A 20,139-nucleotide genomic window follows, 5' to 3' on the forward strand; every position below is an offset into this window, starting at 1 on the left:
TGGAAACCAATGTGCGTGCTAACGCCCACGAGTCCGAATCACCAGAATGAGATCTGTGAACATTGTTCAACTCCGGATCGATACAACCTGGAAAGTGTGTGTCTAAGAGACAATTAAGAACATCTTTTTCGTCCGTCACATAAACACCATCTCTGGTTTTTAAGGAGTTCATCTGAAAATCATTCGATTTGGAGAGAATTTTATTCAATCTGCTAGCCTCGTTCAGACTAGAGACATTAGTGCATAGGCTTTGCCAGCCAGCCCGTTCTGCAGATCTAAGTCTCCACCAAGGGGTTCCCCTAGTCGATTTAATAGTACGAAGTAGACAAGCTTCTTCGTAGGATGCTAATATGAATGAGTTTGTCGTATCCACGACGTCATCCAAGTCGTCTAGTTGACTAATTGTTGGAAAATATCCATGAAATTTAGTCGCCAAGTTTTCCAAAAAGAAGTCCCAGTTTGTAGATTTAGGATTACGATATGTCACCACATTGAAGGTGACATCAAAATGATCGAAAAATATATATTTATGTTCGGATAGAGAAGGTTCAGTTTCATTTGGAACCTGCAACCTGATATTTGATGGTACTCCATCACCTCGTGCTGCTTCCTAAATGTATTCGAAAGACACGTTGTCAAAAGCACCTCCAATATCTAGAAAAACTCCTAAACATTATTACTATTACGAAAATCTTTTTCAATATTGAAGGCAGCACAGTGAAACAGGGTGATAGTAGACTTCCCCCGCTGATTAACATGTTTCATTGTATGCCCGCCCAATCTAACATCCCGAATGTAGAGGTGGATTAAACGTTCCACTGATTTGAGAAGGAAGGATGTCAGACTGGTCGGTCTACTGCTCTTTGTAGAACTGGAATGATTCCATCTTTTCCCAGAGTCTAATACGGAGCAAAATTTTCAATCGCCCATTTGATCGATTCGGTTGTCCGAATTCTTCTATTAAATGCCTAAGGATTAGAAATACGTGAAAAGAACTCAAGGGCAGTCATCAGTGGTGGCTCCGTACGGCCTGGATAGTGCGCGTCAAAAAAACTATTGAGTACTACATCTTCGTCACGCGAGTAATAACCATTAGCAGTTCTAATCGAACTGACATGAAAGTCTTTCGATTTCGAAAGTAACTTATTAGTCTATATAGTAACTATCTATATAGTAGTCTTGTTGAGTGTTGCCGACCTGTGCCTCATAATCAGATTACGATGGTTCGAGATCGTTGGATATGAGCTAACTCAAGCGTAATACCCCAAAGCGGAGAGTTACATCTAACACCTCTTCTTTTCCAGCTTGTGCAAATGTTGGGCGATTTCTTACATCTATCTATCTATCTATCTATATATATATATATATATATATATATATATATATATATATATATATATATATATATATATATATATATATATATATATATATATATATATATATATATATATATATATATATATATATATATATATATATATATATATATATATATATATATATATATATATATATATATATATATATATATATATATATATATATATATATATATATATATATATATATATATATATATATATATATATATATAAAAGTCAAAGTTTGTATGTATATGATTTATAGACTCCCAAACGGCTTAACCGATTTCCGTAAAAATTTATACACAGTAGGTATTTGTTATGGGGCGTGTTTGTGTGATATTGATTTAAGATTATCTGCTTGCCAGATGGCGCTTTGGATCAAATTGTGTTTTCCTCCTATTTTCTTGAATATCGCAGCAACGCGCGATGGGTATTAGCTAGTTAAGTATATACAGGTTTGTACTACTTACTAGTCTCATTGACTAGGATAGGAATTAGAAAACGTAAAAAAGAGAAAAAGAGGATTGAATGCGAAATTTCTTTAGTTTTAATTTTTCATAGGATTAAACTAGAAAACAAAATTTGGATACTAACTATTTCGAACGGACATATAGGGAACATCTCGACAGATCATAGCATCCCCTACTTGGGAGTCCATTAACCGAGACCTGGCAGAACTATATTCGACGCACGCCCATACAATATATTCGATATCATGACAGCCGTTGCCACAAGCGCAGATTCCAACAACGCGCCTAATACGTGTGGAGGCGTGTCCAGCATGTAATGATTCGACATGAGTCGGGACATCACACGAATGAAATCACGACCCACATCCACATCCTCTTGAACCAAGGTTTCGTCGATACCTTCAGGACTATTGAATGTAGTCACCTTCCTAGTTCTACATTGGTCTTAATAAATGTCGCCTTCCAATGCGCTCTCTTTAGTTAAAGAGTTGTCTTCTAATTGGCTGGGTCACGCTTGTTAGAAAATACAACTAACCCAGTTGTCTCTGGAGATTTCGATACCCAGTATATTAGGCTAAGCAGACAAATTGTTAAAGGTCTCTTGTGATGGTCCATGTAGATCGATAGCTTCGGATCCCATAACAGAAAGCATGGTGCCATCTGCAAGTTGCCTAAGGGCCGATTTCTTCACTCTCGTTTAACATTTAAACCTGGTTTAACGCACCGGTACAGCTGGTTTAAAGTTAAGCGAAGAAGAAGAAATCGGACCTTACAGTCCAAAAAATGCTAAGTCTTTCATCACCGTCATAAACATATAAATGGTGTAGAAGGGAGCTTAGAAACTAGCTTTGGGAAAGACCTTTCTAGCCATGCGAAAAGAACATATGTGCAGCTTAGAACACAAAATCAGCAAAACACTGTTTATAGTTGATGAAAGACAATGCTGATGCAGCTTCTCAGAAAAAACTTCAGTAATATAAACCTAATCAAAAGCCACCTTTATGTCCAAAAAACAGATTCCATTTTCCCTTCCTGAGCATAGGCCATTTGCATCTCTGTTGATAGCAACGCAAGCTTATCAATCGTCGCTTTGCCCTTGAGGAAACCAAATTGCTAACTGATAAGAAACTATTTGCTTCGACTTAATTTCCTGATACAAAATATCATTGCAATCGACCAATACGAGTTGTGATCGGAGGCTGGTTTACCTGGTTTTTGGATGACGATAAAACTCACTGCCTGTAGAACAATGTTACCCTCAAGTATCTTATTAAAAAACAACGAGCGTCTTTTGGCAGAGTCGACCGATTTTCCAATAAGTTTAATTTGATTCAGTCTGTCCTAGCGCTACTTTGTAGCATGATAAGTGTTAGCGAAAATTCAGCCTTCCAAAAGGGTGTTTTGTTCGTGGTATCGTGAGGAGACTCATGCAGTGGGTCTTCTGTACCAGGGCGTAGTCTTAGGATCGATTTCTTCCCCCCCCCCCGCTTATCTTTCAAACCAGATTTACCGGTGCGATTAAACACGGCTTCAGCGTTAAGCAAGGGTGAAGAAATTTTGCTCTTAGTGAAATTGAATATCCAACGGTTTGAATATTCCACGCTCTTAGGGACTAGCCATAAATTACGTAAGACAAAAATTACCCAAAATTGACTGAAAACCCTTTTTTATTCAGTCGGCACGACTTTGCAGCGGAAAACACGAAAGCAACGCCTCAAGGTCTTCCGGACGAAAGTAGGTGGTGCTACTAGACAATAAAAATTGTTTCTATCAAGGATCCATACGAGCCGCGCCATTGTTATGTTCGTAAGTATGCGTGCCTTTACTGTATACCTAAATTGAGGTTAGTTTTTTTTCCGTACTGCTGCTTGCCTGTTGTTAAGCTGTTTGAAATCGTTATTATTATTATTATATTTATTAGGGCTTTAACCACTAAGGGTCATTCGCTTTGAAAAAAGGGGGAATTTACATTGCATTCAACATAGTTGTTAAGTTCTTCGCTTGGATATTGCACTCGGTGGCAACAGCACGCAGGTAGGGCCGCGGAAGAACCGAGCCCAGCCTGCTAAGCGATGGTGGTAGGTAGGGTGTTTGAGGCCAGTACGCTCGCGGTCCGCCTTTGATGGCTTCAAAAATATTGGCATCCTTCAAGAACGCGAGTAGTGTCTCTTCCTGTGCTGAGTCATTCCATAGTGTGTCCCGAATCGAGGGGCAGGTTATAGAGTCGTCACAGGTCTTCGAACTCTCGGCAGTTTAGGATTAAGAGTTCCACCGTGAGTCTTATATTGCATGTCGGACATATTGGAGGGTCGACGCGGGTGATGGTCTGGGTATGGGTGATCTTCGTGTATCCTACCCTTAGGTTTTCGCGGTTTGTCCACTTCTCAAGATCTCTTTTCACCTTCTGAGGGTAGCCTGGAAAGTTCATCCAATGGGCAATAAAGTGCTCGGGGGCTTTCGCCTTGAACGCCCTAATAATGTCGGATGAGAACGCGTGAATGGCGGCGGTTGTTACCGCGGATTCCACTGTGTCCGGGAACCCAGCATATGGTAGTCAACGGGTCGCAGGATTGCTCTATGGCTTGAACGTACACACCAAAAAATAATGAAATTTAAACTATATCAATACGCATGTAACCAAACAAAGCTCTAATCAAAAATTTTATTGAAAATTAAGTTGAATTCAATACACTCTATGGGAGCACTACTTTCGTTCGTGTAATATTACATGTCATTTATTTTACAGCAATATTGGATTGGAAATACATCAAAGTGCATTGGTATCCCGTTTAATGAAACTGTAATCTTCAATCAACGTGTAAAATTATAATAAAATTCGTTGAAGTAAGCACGACAAGTTGTGTGTATTTGTGGTGGAACTTAATTTTACATTTATATTCATACTTCAAATATGTGCATGAAAATAAATTTAAAATTACAAAATATTTTTTTCTGTGTAGGTGGGGATGGACTCCCCCGATTCCAATGTTTTGATCAAAGAGAATAGGGAAAGAGACGAATAGAGTGAAGCCACAAATACCTTATTAAGCAGACCAATCGTGCAATGTAAATAAACATTACTAATGCCTGAGTTGGAGGAGATAAGTATTGTACATCTATTAAAAAAGAAATTTCAATTTTCGTCAGAATTTGGTTCAATCGTGATTGTGAGGTGCATTCTAGAGTATATGTATGAGTAAAAACAAGCTTTAGAATTATTTCATCTCTTTGTTTCGAAATGCGCATCGTTTGATAAACAAATACAACGATCGACATACGGTTTGTTTTCAAAATATAATAGGAGTCATGTAAAGTGCTGCCTGTGGAAGCGGTTGCCAAAATTCTAGTGTTGAAATCATCACAAAGGGAGTGTTGCCGTTTTGACTGATTTTCACTCTTCGTCTCTTTCACTATTCTCTTTGGTTTTGATGACCGACTGCAAATCTCGACAAACATATGATTGCGGCCTAAAAGCCAACTGTCAAAATCCACTTTGAATGGAAATTCCGGACAAACCGTTACTAGCCGAACACAGTTCGCAACAGTTTATGAAAGAGAAAACTTTTCTCTTTTGGTTACTATAAACATCTGTGATTGGCGCGTAACGGTTTGTCCGGAATTTCCATTCAAAGTGGATTTTGACAGTTGGCTTTTAGGCCGTAATCATATGTTTATCGAGAAATATTCATATACCGTACATTAAATATTCTATCGAATCAACAGCAATATACAAATTACTTACCTGTTGTGGGATATGTAACTTGAGAAGTATTTTGCAGAAATACTCGTGACTTTGTTGAACTGTTTCTCATAGCAATCTAATTAGTTATCAGTCAGTGTCGTGCAATTCATGTCCAAGAGCGTGATTTTTATTATTAATGAGAAATATGTTTATTGCACAGTTTTCTAGTAAAATCAAAAGTGTAAACACGATATAGCTTCAAAAATTACAATTCTTCAATAAAATGGAAATAAAATTCAAAATGATTTTTTTACAAAACCAACTCACTATGTAATTTTCTAAATTATGTTAAATAATGAAAGCTGAATTGAATTAATGGGTGGCAATGGTCTATGGCAGACATATTGTGCCCATATAAGCATAAGAGTCCCATATGGATTTTTGTCGAAAACGAGATATCTGTTGGATTGTATTCTGTATCACCACTGAATCAAAATGCACAAATAAGATTACCAGGTTTGTTTAGAAAATATCGAGAAAAAAATGACACAACATGGTTGTCCCATCCATAAGACTCAATAAAAAATGTAAATCTTGAGCAGCGTTTTTCTCGGCTTGCTGTTTTTCAATATGGGACACTTATGCATATATGTGCAGTATTCTACTTTCAAATCTATTCGGAATACTTCAAGACAAAGGACAAGCTATTAGCAACAAACTAAAAGCCCGTAGGACCTCGAATTCTAACGGCACGTGTAACATTTGTCTACATAGGACGGTTCACTTTATCCTTGCCTAGAAATGACGCTGCATGTTCCAGATTCGAACAGAACAGCATTGCAGAAAGTGAGAAACAATATACAAGTTTATACACTGACCATGGCTGAAACCTAGTTGCGCAAAGATACCATGTAGAAAACAATTCCGGGCAGAATCATTATCCTTTATTAAAGGGTTCCCAGTTTTATCCGACATAGTAAAAGGTTCCAGACATTTTCAATTACGCACACGTATGCAATTCACAATGTATATACACTTTGTACAATGTACGAATACACGAAATACTTCTATACAAAAAACTCTATTATACAGGTGGAACTACATTCGTACACAGTGGAAAAAAGACGCATATGCAGAAGAAAACATGACATTTAATTATATCAACAACTTTAATAAAATTGAGAAAGAATTCTATTCAACTAAGAGCACTTCCACAGTACGATAGCCAGATTACCGCCGAAGAACAAATAAAGGATATTTTTTGTTTCGTACGACACCTCATAACCGAATCCTTCACCGACGACCACGTGCCAAAAGGTGCCAAACTTTTTGTCCATCAGCTCCTTGATCGCTTTTGCTGCGTGCTTTTCATCAGCAATAATTTCAAATGCATAGAAACGTAGAGTCCGTCAAAATTTTGTATAACCGATTAAAGAACAAATAATTTCGAAATAGAATTATCATTACCTCGTAGTTTTGTGCGTATTTCTCACAGGCTGTAATGCTCAATTCTATCGCCTCGGCCCGGACATCATCATTCATATCGGAATACTGGTCCATCGAAGCATTATAGAAGCCAATGGTTTGGTGGGTGTAATGATAGATAAAGCGTGCTAATTATTCTATATTGATGCTAAAATGTGCGTATGCTAAAATTGCTACAACTAATTTTCCGTACCTTAACCAGAGGGTAAACGTGAACAATTTTCTTATCCGCTTCTCCTTCCGCCTTTGGTTGATCATCCATCGCGCCGGAATGACCGTTTTACCATCTAAAACAAATCCCAACGGTTTCTCTTTTATTTCCAGCAAATTTTCACCACTATTTATATTACCAACAGAAGCAGATTACAATATTCCACTAGAAAATCGACCACCTATTCGTTCGAATCTTTTCCACGACTGTTTATCGGATTGCCATGGTGATTCATCATCGGATTCACCCTCTTTTAAAATCGTCCTTATTTTGAAGATATAGATATTCGCACTCCCTTTCCTTCGCTGCTGCCGGTCGTGTACAATGCTCATGCGTGCCCATCGTTGCATCGCGGTGGTGGCAATGACGATGGAAATAACGAGTTCGCTAATTCGTGGGGTATAGGTAGGTATGGAGGTAGCTACACTGGCAAAGGATTTTGTACTAATGATTGTTTTTCCAATATTTTGCACGTGTTGCACTTTGGAGGAAGTTGCAAAAAACCACCATCGAGGGCGTGAAACTCAAATAACATAATTATTTGAATATAATGTTTGCATAAAATAATAGCATAACATTTTAGATAGTGAACCAGAAAAATTACACACTCAATTCAGTACGGCAAATTCCCAACAGCCGTATAGTAAGCAAATTTGGAAACTGATATCTCAGCAAAATGACATTTATGTACCGATTTTCGGCGAAATATTTTGCGAGATTCAGTTATCAATTGTCACTTTTACTGAGATTTCAGCAGAAAATATGTTAGCTGAGATCTCAGCTGTTGAGATTTCGGCAAAAGGTTGTAAAAAAGCTGGAACTTGGCAGAAAAAAATAAGTGTGAAACCACTCAAAGAATATGTTCATTCAGCTTAAATTAACGTATTTTTGCCTTTCTCAACAGAAAGGTATCTCGGAGCCACACTTGGTTCATGGAGTGGCTCGACCTATGAGCTTTGATTCAACTCTCGCCTCTTTTCTCGCTTCTTGTCTTCATCTATTACGTCGCCGTTTAGCTCTCGTCTCCGTGAGCTGTTTAGGTGCTGATTCCTCTAGCCATGTAGCTCAAGTTTCCGTGAGTCATTCAGCTCCCGGCCTTATCACGATCTACATGGATAGTCCCTAACAGTGAACTCCTCCTACCCTGACCGATAGTTCCCTGGCGGAGGAATTTCCCCCGACACCGATTCCCACATCCTTGAGCAATTAAGCTCCCAGCTTTATCGAGATCAACTCGGATATTATCCTACTCCGACTGAGAGTTCTCCGGCAACGGGATTTCTCTCGGTACCGATGTTTGTTTCATGAGCCAATTAGTTCCCCCTTTCGTCACGATTCTGTCGGGTAGTCCACGGAGGCGAATCTACCCTACAGTGAGTTCCCAGGTGGTGGATTACTCCCGATACCGATGAACCTTTCTGTGAACCATTTAGCTCTCCGCTCGTCTACTCGGTCTAATCTCTGGCGGTGGACCTAGCCTACTAAACGGGCCAGCCAGTAGGTGCTGAGGTCCGTCCAGCGATTCCGGGTTAAGCGTAGCTTCCGGTTCACTGGCGCCCCAACAACCCGCAGCTAGCTATTCGACACGGTCTACTCGGTCTAATCCCCGGCGGTGGATCTAGCCTACGCACCAGCTACCCGGTAGGGTGTCGAGGTCGATCCGGCGATTCCGGTGAAGCCTGAGGTCCGGTTCACTGGCGCTCCGACGACCCAAGTCCGGTGCTATGTCGCGTACTACTCAACTGGTCCTCGGCGGTGGGCCTAGTCTACACCGTCGGATATTTCCCCGGCGGCGGAATTTCTCCCCTAGTCTGATTTGTGGTTTCACGGTGGCGTTCTAGCCAATCGCGCTACTTTGTTGGCCCCTTCGACACTTCATCGGAGAGTATACTCGTAACCACTCTGTTGACAGCGTCCCAGATATGCTCGTCGTGGCACATCTCTTCGACAATATTGTCCACTGTCACACCAGGCATACTCCTTCGGAATTCTTCGAATCTGGGACATTCGAAGTGGTCTCCGCGTGCTCCGGTGTCTCTTGCAAGCATGTCAAAACCGATGCAGGTACTTCCGGAAGTATCCGTGCCCGGACAAAAACTGCGTCAAATGGAAGTTCACCTCTCCATGTTTCCTATATACCCAAGCAGATACATTTGGGATGAGTCGGTGGGTATACCTTCCTGTCTCAGCGTTCTCCCACTCTTGCTGCCACTTAGCCAACGAGTCCGCTCGGACCAGTCTTCTTGCATTACGTGCCTTTCTCTGCTGGTAGCATTCCACGTCCTCAACCAGAGTGATGCAGATGGAAATCATCCCGGCAATTACGCATACCGCCTCCGACGATATCGTTCTGTACGCACGCGCGACACAAACAGCCATTAAGCGAAACGTGCTTGTCAACTTCGTCCGGTTCCGCTTTGAGTTTAGAGCAGCTGTCCAGGCCGGTACGCCTTAGCTCAGTATTGAGGATGAGACAGCCGCCAGGAGACGTCTCGTGCTGCCTCTTGCTTCCCGGCATGATCCTTGCTAATGCGTTAGTTGTCTTTATAGACTGCTCACATACATCGTTGACATGGCTGTTGTAATTTAACCGATCGTCGACCATCACACCCGGTCTTGTGGCGAGCCAGTTGCAATTTGACGTCAGCCATCCAGGTTTCCACGATGCCTATTGTCTCTGCCGTCAACGTCTCCACCGCCTCAAGGGTCTCGTCGGTTATCGTCAGGACAACATCATCTGCAAAGCCGACGTTCAGTTCCAGTGTTAACACTCCGTTGTATATTCGGTCCTACTCTGCGCGGCGTGTGACGTGAGACTACTAATCTCACCTCATTCTAAGTGATTTTTCTCACTCAATTCTGAAGTCACTTCGGGTGACGTGAAACGCCCATTTAACCCTTTCATGCCCAACTTTTTTCTAGTGCATGTAGGATTTCAAAACTATTTTTTCTTTAAAACGGTGGGATCAAGAAACTCGAAAAACCTTTCTTTATAGAGGTAGGTGCTTTCCTTGCAGTGCTAGAAGCTGCTCAATTTTTACCTTCCAATGCTCACTACAATTCTCCTAGAATATTTACAATAGTCCAACTGCATGGAAAACGTAGCCAAAAATAGTCTAAATTGATACGTTTTATCAGTTTTCACTAATATTGCAACATAACGAAGTTATATGAAAAATTCATTTTCCGTCGTCAACGTAAACGGTCTCTGGCAGCACTGCTCCATAGGAGTTCAATCAGACTAATTGCAATAACTTCAGTTCTAGAGCTGATTCTTGTAACTGTTAATACTCAAATGAAAGCCAATAGTCACATTTATTAGCCTTACTTGTTTTTGTGAGCAAATCTTGCCTCAATCAAAAGTTATCCCTGTTTAAAAACGTTGTTGTCCACAAACAACATGGGCATGAATGGGTTAACCGCAATGGGGAATCTCACTTTACTCGAGTCGGCTCTCAGAATCGGGTGAAAAAACTCACGTAAAGTGAGGTGAGTTTGGTCACATCAAGTCACAAGCCGCGCAGAAGAAGGCCAATTATATTCCAGAGCGTTGGGCCGAGTATGGATCCCTGAGGTACTCCCGCCGTGACTCTAATCGACCTCTGCCCCATGTTGGTTTCGTAGACCGGTACTCGGTACTGGAAGTAACTTTTCAGAACCTTACATAGATAGTCCGGAACCCGCATTCTGCGCAGCGCTGTTGCGATAGCCCCCCAGCTAGCACCGTTGAACGCGTTCTTCATGTCTATCGTTACCACGGCGCAGTAGCGATTACCCCTTCTCTTTTGATTCAATGCTTTCTCCGCGCTCGCGATGACTGTGCGGATGGCGTCCACCGTCGATATCCCTTTCTGGAACCCGAACTACCTCTGCGATAGTCCGTTCTTACTTTCAGCGTAGGTCGTCAGCCTGTTGAGGATGACCCTTTCCAGGAGCTTAACAAGAGTACCCAGCAGGCATATAGGCCGATACGATGCTGGATCTCCCGGTGGTTTCCCTGGTTTTGTCAGACACACCAGCTTCTGGATCTTCCATCTATTCGGGAAATAGCCATCGTCCAGGCATTTCTGTAGTACTATCCTGAACATGTCCGAAAACGCCATGATCGCAGTCTTCAGTGCCACGTTGGGGATACCATCCGGTCCGGGAGCTTTCTTCGCTTTCAGCACCCTTTTGCCACAATAAGGAGCTCGTCGTTGGAAACTCGATTGTCACCAGCATTTCCACCATCTGCATCAACGTACGGTGTAGGCGGCCATGCGGTTGGGTCGTACTTCTGGAAAAGACCCTCCACGATACTTTGTCGGCGCACATTTCGACTGACGTAATTTGACCCCTGATCCTGGCCATAACGACACGGTAAGCATTGCCCCAGAGCTTCGCGTCTACTTCTCTGCACAGCTCCTTGTACCAGATGGACTTGCTTAGCACTATCTCGCGTTTTAAAGCGGCCCTGGCCACCCAGAATGTTACCTTACACTCTTCTCTGACTGCCTCAGATCTTGCTCTCTGAACGCGTCTTTTGGTTTTTAGGCAGACAGTGCGGAGGATGCTGAGCCTATCGCTCCACCAGTACGCTGGACGCCGGTAGCTCCTCGGCTCCATTTTCCTCGACATTGTTACATCACATGCCCTCACTATTGTTTCCGACAGCTCATCGGCACTCGGAATTGGAATGACGCTACCAGCACGAAGTGCTTCCACAAAAAGGTCCTTGTCGAAGTCCTTTATTTTCCAGTTCCGCTCGCCAGTCCTCACTATCGGTGTTACCGTACAATTTCGCCGACCAATGGTATAGTGGACCGCTTGGTGGTCACTATGTGTGTACTGCTCACTAACTCGCCAATTCATGTTATCCATCAGTGAAGGGCTGCAGAATGTTATGTCGACGATGAATTCTCGACAGTCTTTACGGAATGTGGTAGCGGAACGTTCGTTTCAGTCTCACATCCAGCTTCGTCAAGGCTATCAACAAGCTGTTTTCGTTCGACTCGAGTCGGTTAGTGCGTCCAGCTTTTGATGGTTCTGCTCTGGTGCCCATCTCAGGGGACAATAACAGCTACAGAAAAATACGCTGTTGATCCTGGCGACCACGAAGCCGTCGTGCGTGCTATCCACCACCTCTTGAATAGAGAAACCGCCCATCACTTGGATTGTTGCCATCCCTGCACTATCTACCACCCAGTTAGCGTTATCGGGAGGAACACGATACGGCTCTGCAATAATTGCAACGTCGCACTTCGTTTCTGTTGTCGATTGCCACAACCGTTGCTGTGCAATGTCGCAATGATTGAGATTAAGCTGGGTTATCTCCATCATCATTGGCCTGCCTTCGCCTTTGTGTACGCAGGGTATTTGAAGCCTCCCGTCATGTGGTCGTTTCCGTTCTCCGGTTTGCAGATCATGCACCTTGGTTGCTTCGTGCGACGTGCCCCTTTTCTCTAGCGCTGGCGCTGCGACTGATTTCGTTGGTCCAGAACCAGTTCTACCACTGTCAATAAGTTGGATAAAGCACAAGATTCGCTCTTGGGCTGCATTCGAACATACCAACCATTGGCGTAGCTTTCAAACAAAGGCCGGATGTGAGTCCGAAAATGTCAAGAAATTTGTTGCATTTTTCCAAGCACAACTGCAGTATTCTGGTCAGGGCACTGACTGGACATTGCAAACTCAATTATCACATGGCTACTATTCAGCGCGCTGAGTATTATTCATGTGATCTTTGTGAATCCGATTACGGAACATCATATCATTTGATATGCAATTGCCCTGTATTAATGCAATTGCGCATCCGGTTTTTTGGTTCTCCATACATAGATGAACCTATGTACAGAGAGCTGAAATTTAAGGATATGCTTTTGTTCCTAACCCAGTGTGGTAAAGAGCTATAGTTTTTTAGCCGTATTTGAATGACAATATCTCTTCGGGGGTGTTGTCGTTCTGTTATCTCAATATCCCCTCGGGGGTGTTGATATATCCGCTCACTGTTTGAGTAGAGGTTCTAAATCCCTCCGGGGGTTGGAAGTTTTATTCCTGCTGTTGTAGCACCTGCAGATCGTTCAGCATCACTCCGGGGGTGCAGAATGCTCTGTTTTAATTGTTCTGTGTCGTTGTTTTCCTTACCCCTAACCTTACCACTTCCCCAATCCTTCCCATCAGGAAAATGATGAAAAGACGATTCTTGGCAAGGCACAAATCTCCGATCAACATGGGGAACGTGCCATTTGAGCCAGACGCTACTGATTCCTGATTCCTGATCATCATTGGCCTGCCTTCGCCTTTGTGTACGCAGGGTATTTGAAACCTCCCGTCATGTGGTCGTTTCCGTTCTCCGGTTTGCAGATCATGCACCTTGGTTGCTTCGTGCGACGTGCCCCTTTTCTCTAGCTCTAGCAACGAGCCCCTTTTCTCCGCATTTTCTACACAGTGCAAACCTGCATATGAAGCATCGCTCCAACCGCTTGGAAATTCGCGGAGTGACTCTCTGCGAGCATCACGACCATCCGATTTTTATCTTACCAGTCTCCGCCATCTAGTTGGCAGCAGCCATCGGTAGTCGAATCGCCGCCGTTTGAATCCATAAAATTTCCAAATCCAGATAGCCGCCGGTACATCCAGGTTGCACTGCTCGATCAGGGCACTCTTCAGTTCCTCAGCGGTCGTTATCTCATCTAGACTCTTGCACTCAACTACGGCTTCCTGCGACAGGGCTTTCACGTTCGCTCGCATCCCAATAATTTAGCAAAGAGCTCGCGGTAGGTCGAGCTCTTGACGGAAGGATCTTTCCTCAGCTCGAAGATCATCTCGCCCTTCTGAGTGGGCCTCGTTCTAGCAAAGTTCTCTCCCAACTCCTTTAACTCTGGGTCCTCTCTCACATTCTTGAGAAGAGCGGCGTAGGACGTCGTATCGTTCGCTTCGACGATCAGTGCATCTCCTTTTGGCGCCTTCTGACGAGCCGAAGGTTCTTCTTCCTTCTTCTGCACGCTTTTTCGCTCTTCTTTCTTCTTCTGATGTTTCCCGTGTTTCTCCTTCCGACCTACAACGGTACTCCAGCTTTCTCCCAGTTGGGTGTCGTCTTTTTCTTCGGTAACAGCCACAGCATCCTCGAGCGTCTGCTTTTTGGATCCACCTGGGTCCCATAGACCTTTCTCGTCCGACCTAACCCCCTTTTTTCTTATTTTTATTCAAAAGACTACACATTTTTAAGAATATTGCCGTTGAAATGAGACTATTTGGAGCTATCATGATTTTTTAATGATTTTTTTTTAAATTTGAAAAATGCAAGAATGTTGAGTATTTTTTTCACCTTTGCAAGAATGGTGGGACTCAAAATGTGTGTTTGGGCAACACTGTTTTGTATATTTTTGCTTCAGTTCCTGGCAACGCGGCAAATGAAGTTGTGAGTCGCTGTACAAAGTTCATTGATTATGTAAACAAACTAAAGTGAACCTCTCGGTGGAGAACATTGCATGATAATGTTTAACCTCACTTTTTTGACAGTTCAGAGAGATTGTTTATATGGTCTTGGAATTTTTGTTGATTCGATCATAGTATGAGAAACTTGATTTGGTTCGCTGCCAAATGTTAACACTTTCCAAACAAGGTCGCTCAGCTGTAGTTTTTTATTTGATGTCGGCATCATACATTATTCTGTTAAATTTAACATTTTTACTTTTCTTGTACATGATTCATTGAAGAAGTAAGGAATTTCCAGCTAAACATTTGAAAAAGGCCTACTGCCAAATGCAAACAAATCGAATTTTCATGTTCTCTATTAAAATCCTGGGACAAAACCTGTGGATAGATGTTTTCTTTTTCATTTTTTCTGTTCATTTGATCTCTTGTCTTGCATAGCCACTCTTTCTTCCTCACATATTTTAAATGGACTGGCTACATTTGACAGTTCCCCCTCACTGCATTTGACGGTTCCCTTTGGCTGCATTTGACAGCTCCCCCTGGCTGCAATTGACATTATTTTTTTTTCGTATCCACACGTCACGTCCCAGCTAAAACAATCTATCTGGCCATGTGCATAAACATAACGCAACAATGGATTATGAAGAATTTTGATAATGATTTTATAACAAACTATAAAAGGACCCGGCTGATATAAAAGTCCTAACTAGCAATATGCTTATTATAAAATGATTATAAAGGATTATTGTAACTGCTTCCAAAAGGATTATAAAGGCAGTGAAATACGTACACAATGAATTAAGGGGAGTGTCTGATGTAAACAATTTGCGCAATCAAACTAAATAAAACAGTATTAAATTTTTAAATAGAATTATAATGAATTCGACCAAAACTTCTTTTGCCTTTTTCTCAAGGTTTACGTTTGGCAGTGACCCTTTTCAAATGTTTCAAATGTTTGGGTAGAATTTAGATTATTTTATCGTTGTTGCGATCAATTTCATTTGGTTTGTTTTGTTCACAATGTTAGTCGCAGAGCATTTTGGTGATCTATGGCAATTGATGACATTTACACCCCATACTAGGTCCGCTCCTGTTGCAGCTGTTTCGCCCCGTCCGGCACCGAGTCAACCGATGTCCAGCCTGTCTGTCGCTATGCCAATGGCAGGGACTTGGATTGAAGGCTAAAATGTCAGCTACGGCTGGTGGTGTTGCTGCAATCGGTTTGGCTTCGGCCACGTTGGACATTCGGCTAACGGGAATATTCAGCGATTCCGATTCGAAGGAAGCAGCGCCAGTAGCAGACTGCTTCGGTTCAACAATACGCTCCGGTATCGGACGAAGCTAACACTCCGGTAGGACGAAGGTTTCAATGAGGGGCTCAGGCATAAGTAGCAGAGTCCTTGCACTTACTGCTTGTCGAGCGAACAATTCCGATGAAACCACTGCCGCTCTCGCCAAGTTTGATCACCGTGATAAGTGCGACGTCAGCGGTATAGTGCCAGGAATAGTCGGGAAGACTTGCCGAGAGCTACAAGATTAAATAGCAGGGCGTTTTTAAAGGGACCGTAGTATAACATAGAGGCTTTAGGCAGATGATTTATTCAGCAGAATAAGATAGCAAAATTACCCAAAACATAAGAGCTGGCTGCCGAAGTGAATCCACACACATCGTCACCTACAGATGCAAGCAATATTGGAACGCAGCGAAATTCCTCACAATGAATTGATCTCGTTAGATGAAATTCCAGGAACAATTTTCATAGCATAATTTAATCGACCGAAATTGTAGTCCTCAGTCGAGAGAGAGACTGATAGAGTAGCAGCAGCTAGGAATTTTCTTTCGAAAGCTAGCAGCGGTTTCGCGTATCCTGCGCTAAGTAGAGAGCGTTAAGACAGATCTCCGAAGTTTGTCAAGTGCTATCAGATGAGAAAAAACGTCGCATCTATGACCAGTACGACAAGGACGGTCTGCTGACCAACGGTTCCATCCGGTACCACCATAACACACGGCACCGGCGACACATATATTCACAACATACTAATTACTTATCCTTCAGAAAAAGTAAATAAATTGACTATGAAATCTATCATTCGCTGCCTAGTTATTTCGTGTCAATTTGAACAAGACAGCAGTTGCAGATAGCTTTATTGCGGTGCCAAAATTAATGCAACTCGGGATATAATATAAATTTACATGTAATTTCTCCTCCCTGATATTCTACCAGAATATACAATGCTCTGCATTATTATCACTCCAATCGAATCCTTCTTACTCCTTGTCGTCAGTGCCGAGCGCTATTTTGCATTTCCCGGCTAAATCAACGACAATGCGATAATCGACGAAACTTTTACTGTAATGGAACTTGAACACGAATAATAAATGATTGTTCCATTCGAAAGCGATAACCTTGTTGTCCTCACCAATGGAAACGTTCTTCGATATGGGCATTGAACGAACAAAATCATTTCAACAACTTATCATCGACCGAATTCGTTACCTATACAGTTCAGGTAAACTTCACCACCTAAAATGAGTAATCAATCGGATCATCTTGTTAGGAATTAACCCACGAGCAAACAAACAAATGTGTAGAAATCCTTATCCATCATCCAGAAAGCAATCGTTTTATAGCCCAATGCTTGATCTTTCGATTCAGCATATGCCACCGGGTTTTACATCCAGCGCCGATTGGTCAATGTATGAACCAGGTTACCATTGTTCCAATCCTCATCTTTCTTGAGTTGATATTCTTTCAAAGAGCATCGAAAGTATTCAAGTAATGTAAATTTTAAAAGTCCGTGTAAACAAATCTTAGGTAAACCTAAGAGAAGAGACGACAACAGGCTTCTTGCTCTTCTTAATTTTGTCGACTTGGCCCTGCCGTAAATCTGAAGACAACAAGCGTTCATCGTTGCCAGATTCCCTTTGAATGCTTTTTACAATTGCCGAAAGTAATTGTACCTAAAAGATCGCACCTCTACCAAGAATTTACAATGCTAGCTGCATTTAAAAATTAAATTAAATATTTATTCTCTTAACAATACACGTAACTATATCGTCATACAGGTCTTTTATTCAATTTGCACGAAATGTTTATGTGTATGAAAAATAACCAGAATAGATTCAGCAGCACTGTTTTCCATCCCGATTGTAAATATAATGAACGCTCATGACTGGCAAAATGACCAATCAGAAGCTGGTTCAATATTGAGGTTAGGACTGGATCAAATTAGCTACGCGATTGTCTTCTCTTCTCTTAAGTACTATTTACACTCTCGGTGAAAATGAACGTGAACATGTGTGGAATACCTTCCATTGTTCACGGTGGACGACGTCATGAACAGTTTCATCGGTGAACAACGATTTCACGCTCAACTGACAGTTTACAGTTTGTCAGAATGCAATCTGGTATTCGAAGGCGAACGTGCACCGTGAACAGCGATGACATTTATATTCACCACTCCGCATCAATTCCGCCCTTCGTCGCGTTTACACTACCGGTGAACAAGTGAATTGTCCACTGTGAACATATTTCACCGTGGAATATTTAAAATGATCGGGGAATATGAATATTATTGCATTGATTCTATTATATCGAATAATTGTGCATGAATTCGCTAAGTATATTAATGTACTATCGTTTAGTTCCAGTTTCATCAATTTCTATGCACTAAGAAGTGAGATATTAGAAAAAACAACTTGGTGCGCATCGAGTTCACGTTCACTTTCACCGAGGGTGTAAATAGGCCTTTAGAGGTAAACAAGCACACCGAACTGTCAGAAAAGTGAGGTTATACATTTTCACACAATTTTTGACAGGTATATGAATGAATCATTTAAGCATCAGTGATGCCAGGTCTATTTAAACAATAGCCTGCAGTAAAAATATAAAAGTCTGCAGATTGCTACAAAAATCTTCAATAAATGCGAAGTAGAAATGTAGTATGTATATAATTTAAATGATAAAAAATGTTGAAGGCTGGTGTATAAATTGGCTGGCATAGGCTTTGTTCTGCTACATATTTGTAATCTGCAAAAGATCTGCAGTGAAAACGCAAAATCTACAGATTTACTAATATATATGCAGATCTGGCAACCTTTTAGTATTCCCCACAGGAAATTCATCCAAATGGTGTAAAAATACGGGGAAACAAGGCAAGATAGGTATTCAGAATATGGGGTTAAATGAGCAGCTTGCACTATTTTTTATTTTTTCAATAGTTAGAGGTACCAAATCATCGCGGCAATAGGAAGTAACGAATTGGGGATAAAAAAGGAAGCATCCTATCATATAAATTTTTTTGACGACATAGACCCTTCTCGTCAAAAAATTCTCACAGTCACGTCACCTAGTGACTAGAAGAAAATTTCGTTCTAGTCACTAAGTGACGTGACTGTGAGAATAGGGCTCCTGGTCTCCCGTCCCTTGGCGAGGATCTTGTCCTCTTTGGAGTCACGGAAACTGGCGTGTTCTCCACACCAATCTGCTTCTCCTTACCCTGCTTCGGAGGGGCTAGGAAGATAGTAGCCTTAGCCGATGCCGACAGACAGTAGCACCTTTCGGATTCTGACGACCATCTCTTTAATGTCCTTATGGACATTGTTTCTCGCATCCACAAACTTGTGGAGCTCCTCCACCAAATGCTTCGCTGCCACTACTTTTGGCTTCTGTGGGGTGTAATTCGTCCCGCTCTGCTTTGGCTGTTGTTGCTGTCTGCTGCTGGTTCTCCACCTCCTGCTCTTGCTGAATCAGTTCAGCTGCTACTTGTGGTGTTGACATCACCAACCCACCTCTGGCGAACGGATTCACCGTCCCTATTATCTCAAAAAAAAAATTGATGAAAATCGACTTTTGCGACTTTGCCGATTTCGCACCTTTTTTCTCAATTTAATATTCCCGTGGCTTTTTTTTCTTTTCCAACATTTTAGAACTCGAATAATGATTGCTTTTCTTGTATATAGTTGTCATGTCATGTATAATAAAAATGTAATTTATTCATGTGAAATCTTTTAACCTTCTTTAGGTGTTGGGGTCAATGACCCAAAATAAACAAATTTATGATGACGATTCTGCACGCATCTATGTATGCCAAACATGGCCCCATTCGGCACCGATTCCCACTGGCCAACCAGGTCAAAAACAGTAATATTTACCAGAAACTGAAAATTGAAACTCTAACATACAATTTGGGTACAAGTTCATATAGATTCGGCTGAAATTGTGTCTTAAAACTGAGTTCAAAATCGGGGTCAATATGACCCGTTAACATCTTATTCGTAACTGTTTTTGTACAGCCCTTCAGGAATATCCTAAAATTCTAAACTCTATTGAAAATCGTTGCTATCCACGGAAGAGAAAAAGTCAATAAATTCAAGACAAGTAAGTGTAAGTGTAAAAATTAAAAAGTTGTCGAAGTTTCAAAGTTTATTTTGGGGCGGTTAAAATAGATAAAACTTCCTATGACTTCAACCCTTGCACTGACTATAGACTTTAAAGAAAAAAAGTG

At 41.7% G+C, this 20,139-nt stretch overlaps 1 protein-coding gene across 2 annotated transcripts; it reads right to left on the reverse strand.

Annotated features, from left to right (window-relative positions):
* Positions 1-6,650: 6,650 nt before the first annotated feature.
* On the reverse strand, positions 6,651-7,537 carry LOC131694147 (dynein axonemal light chain 4). Of its 2 annotated transcripts, XM_058982595.1 has the most exons (4): positions 7,355-7,537; positions 7,198-7,291; positions 6,987-7,070; positions 6,651-6,883 (listed from the first exon to the last, which is right to left on the reverse strand). In XM_058982595.1, the coding sequence occupies exons 2-4, from the start codon at positions 7,264-7,266 to the stop codon at positions 6,719-6,721; spliced, it is 318 nt and encodes a 105-aa protein (XP_058838578.1). In that variant the 5' UTR covers positions 7,267-7,291; positions 7,355-7,537; the 3' UTR covers positions 6,651-6,718. The 2 variants fall into 2 exon arrangements, with proteins under 2 accessions (XP_058838578.1, XP_058838577.1); XM_058982594.1 differs by having other exon boundaries at positions 7,198-7,537.
* Between the last annotated feature and the right edge of the window lie 12,602 nt (positions 7,538-20,139).

Source organism: Topomyia yanbarensis, chromosome 3 (assembly GCF_030247195.1).
Source record: "Topomyia yanbarensis strain Yona2022 chromosome 3, ASM3024719v1, whole genome shotgun sequence".
NCBI lineage: Eukaryota > Metazoa > Arthropoda > Insecta > Diptera > Culicidae > Topomyia > Topomyia yanbarensis.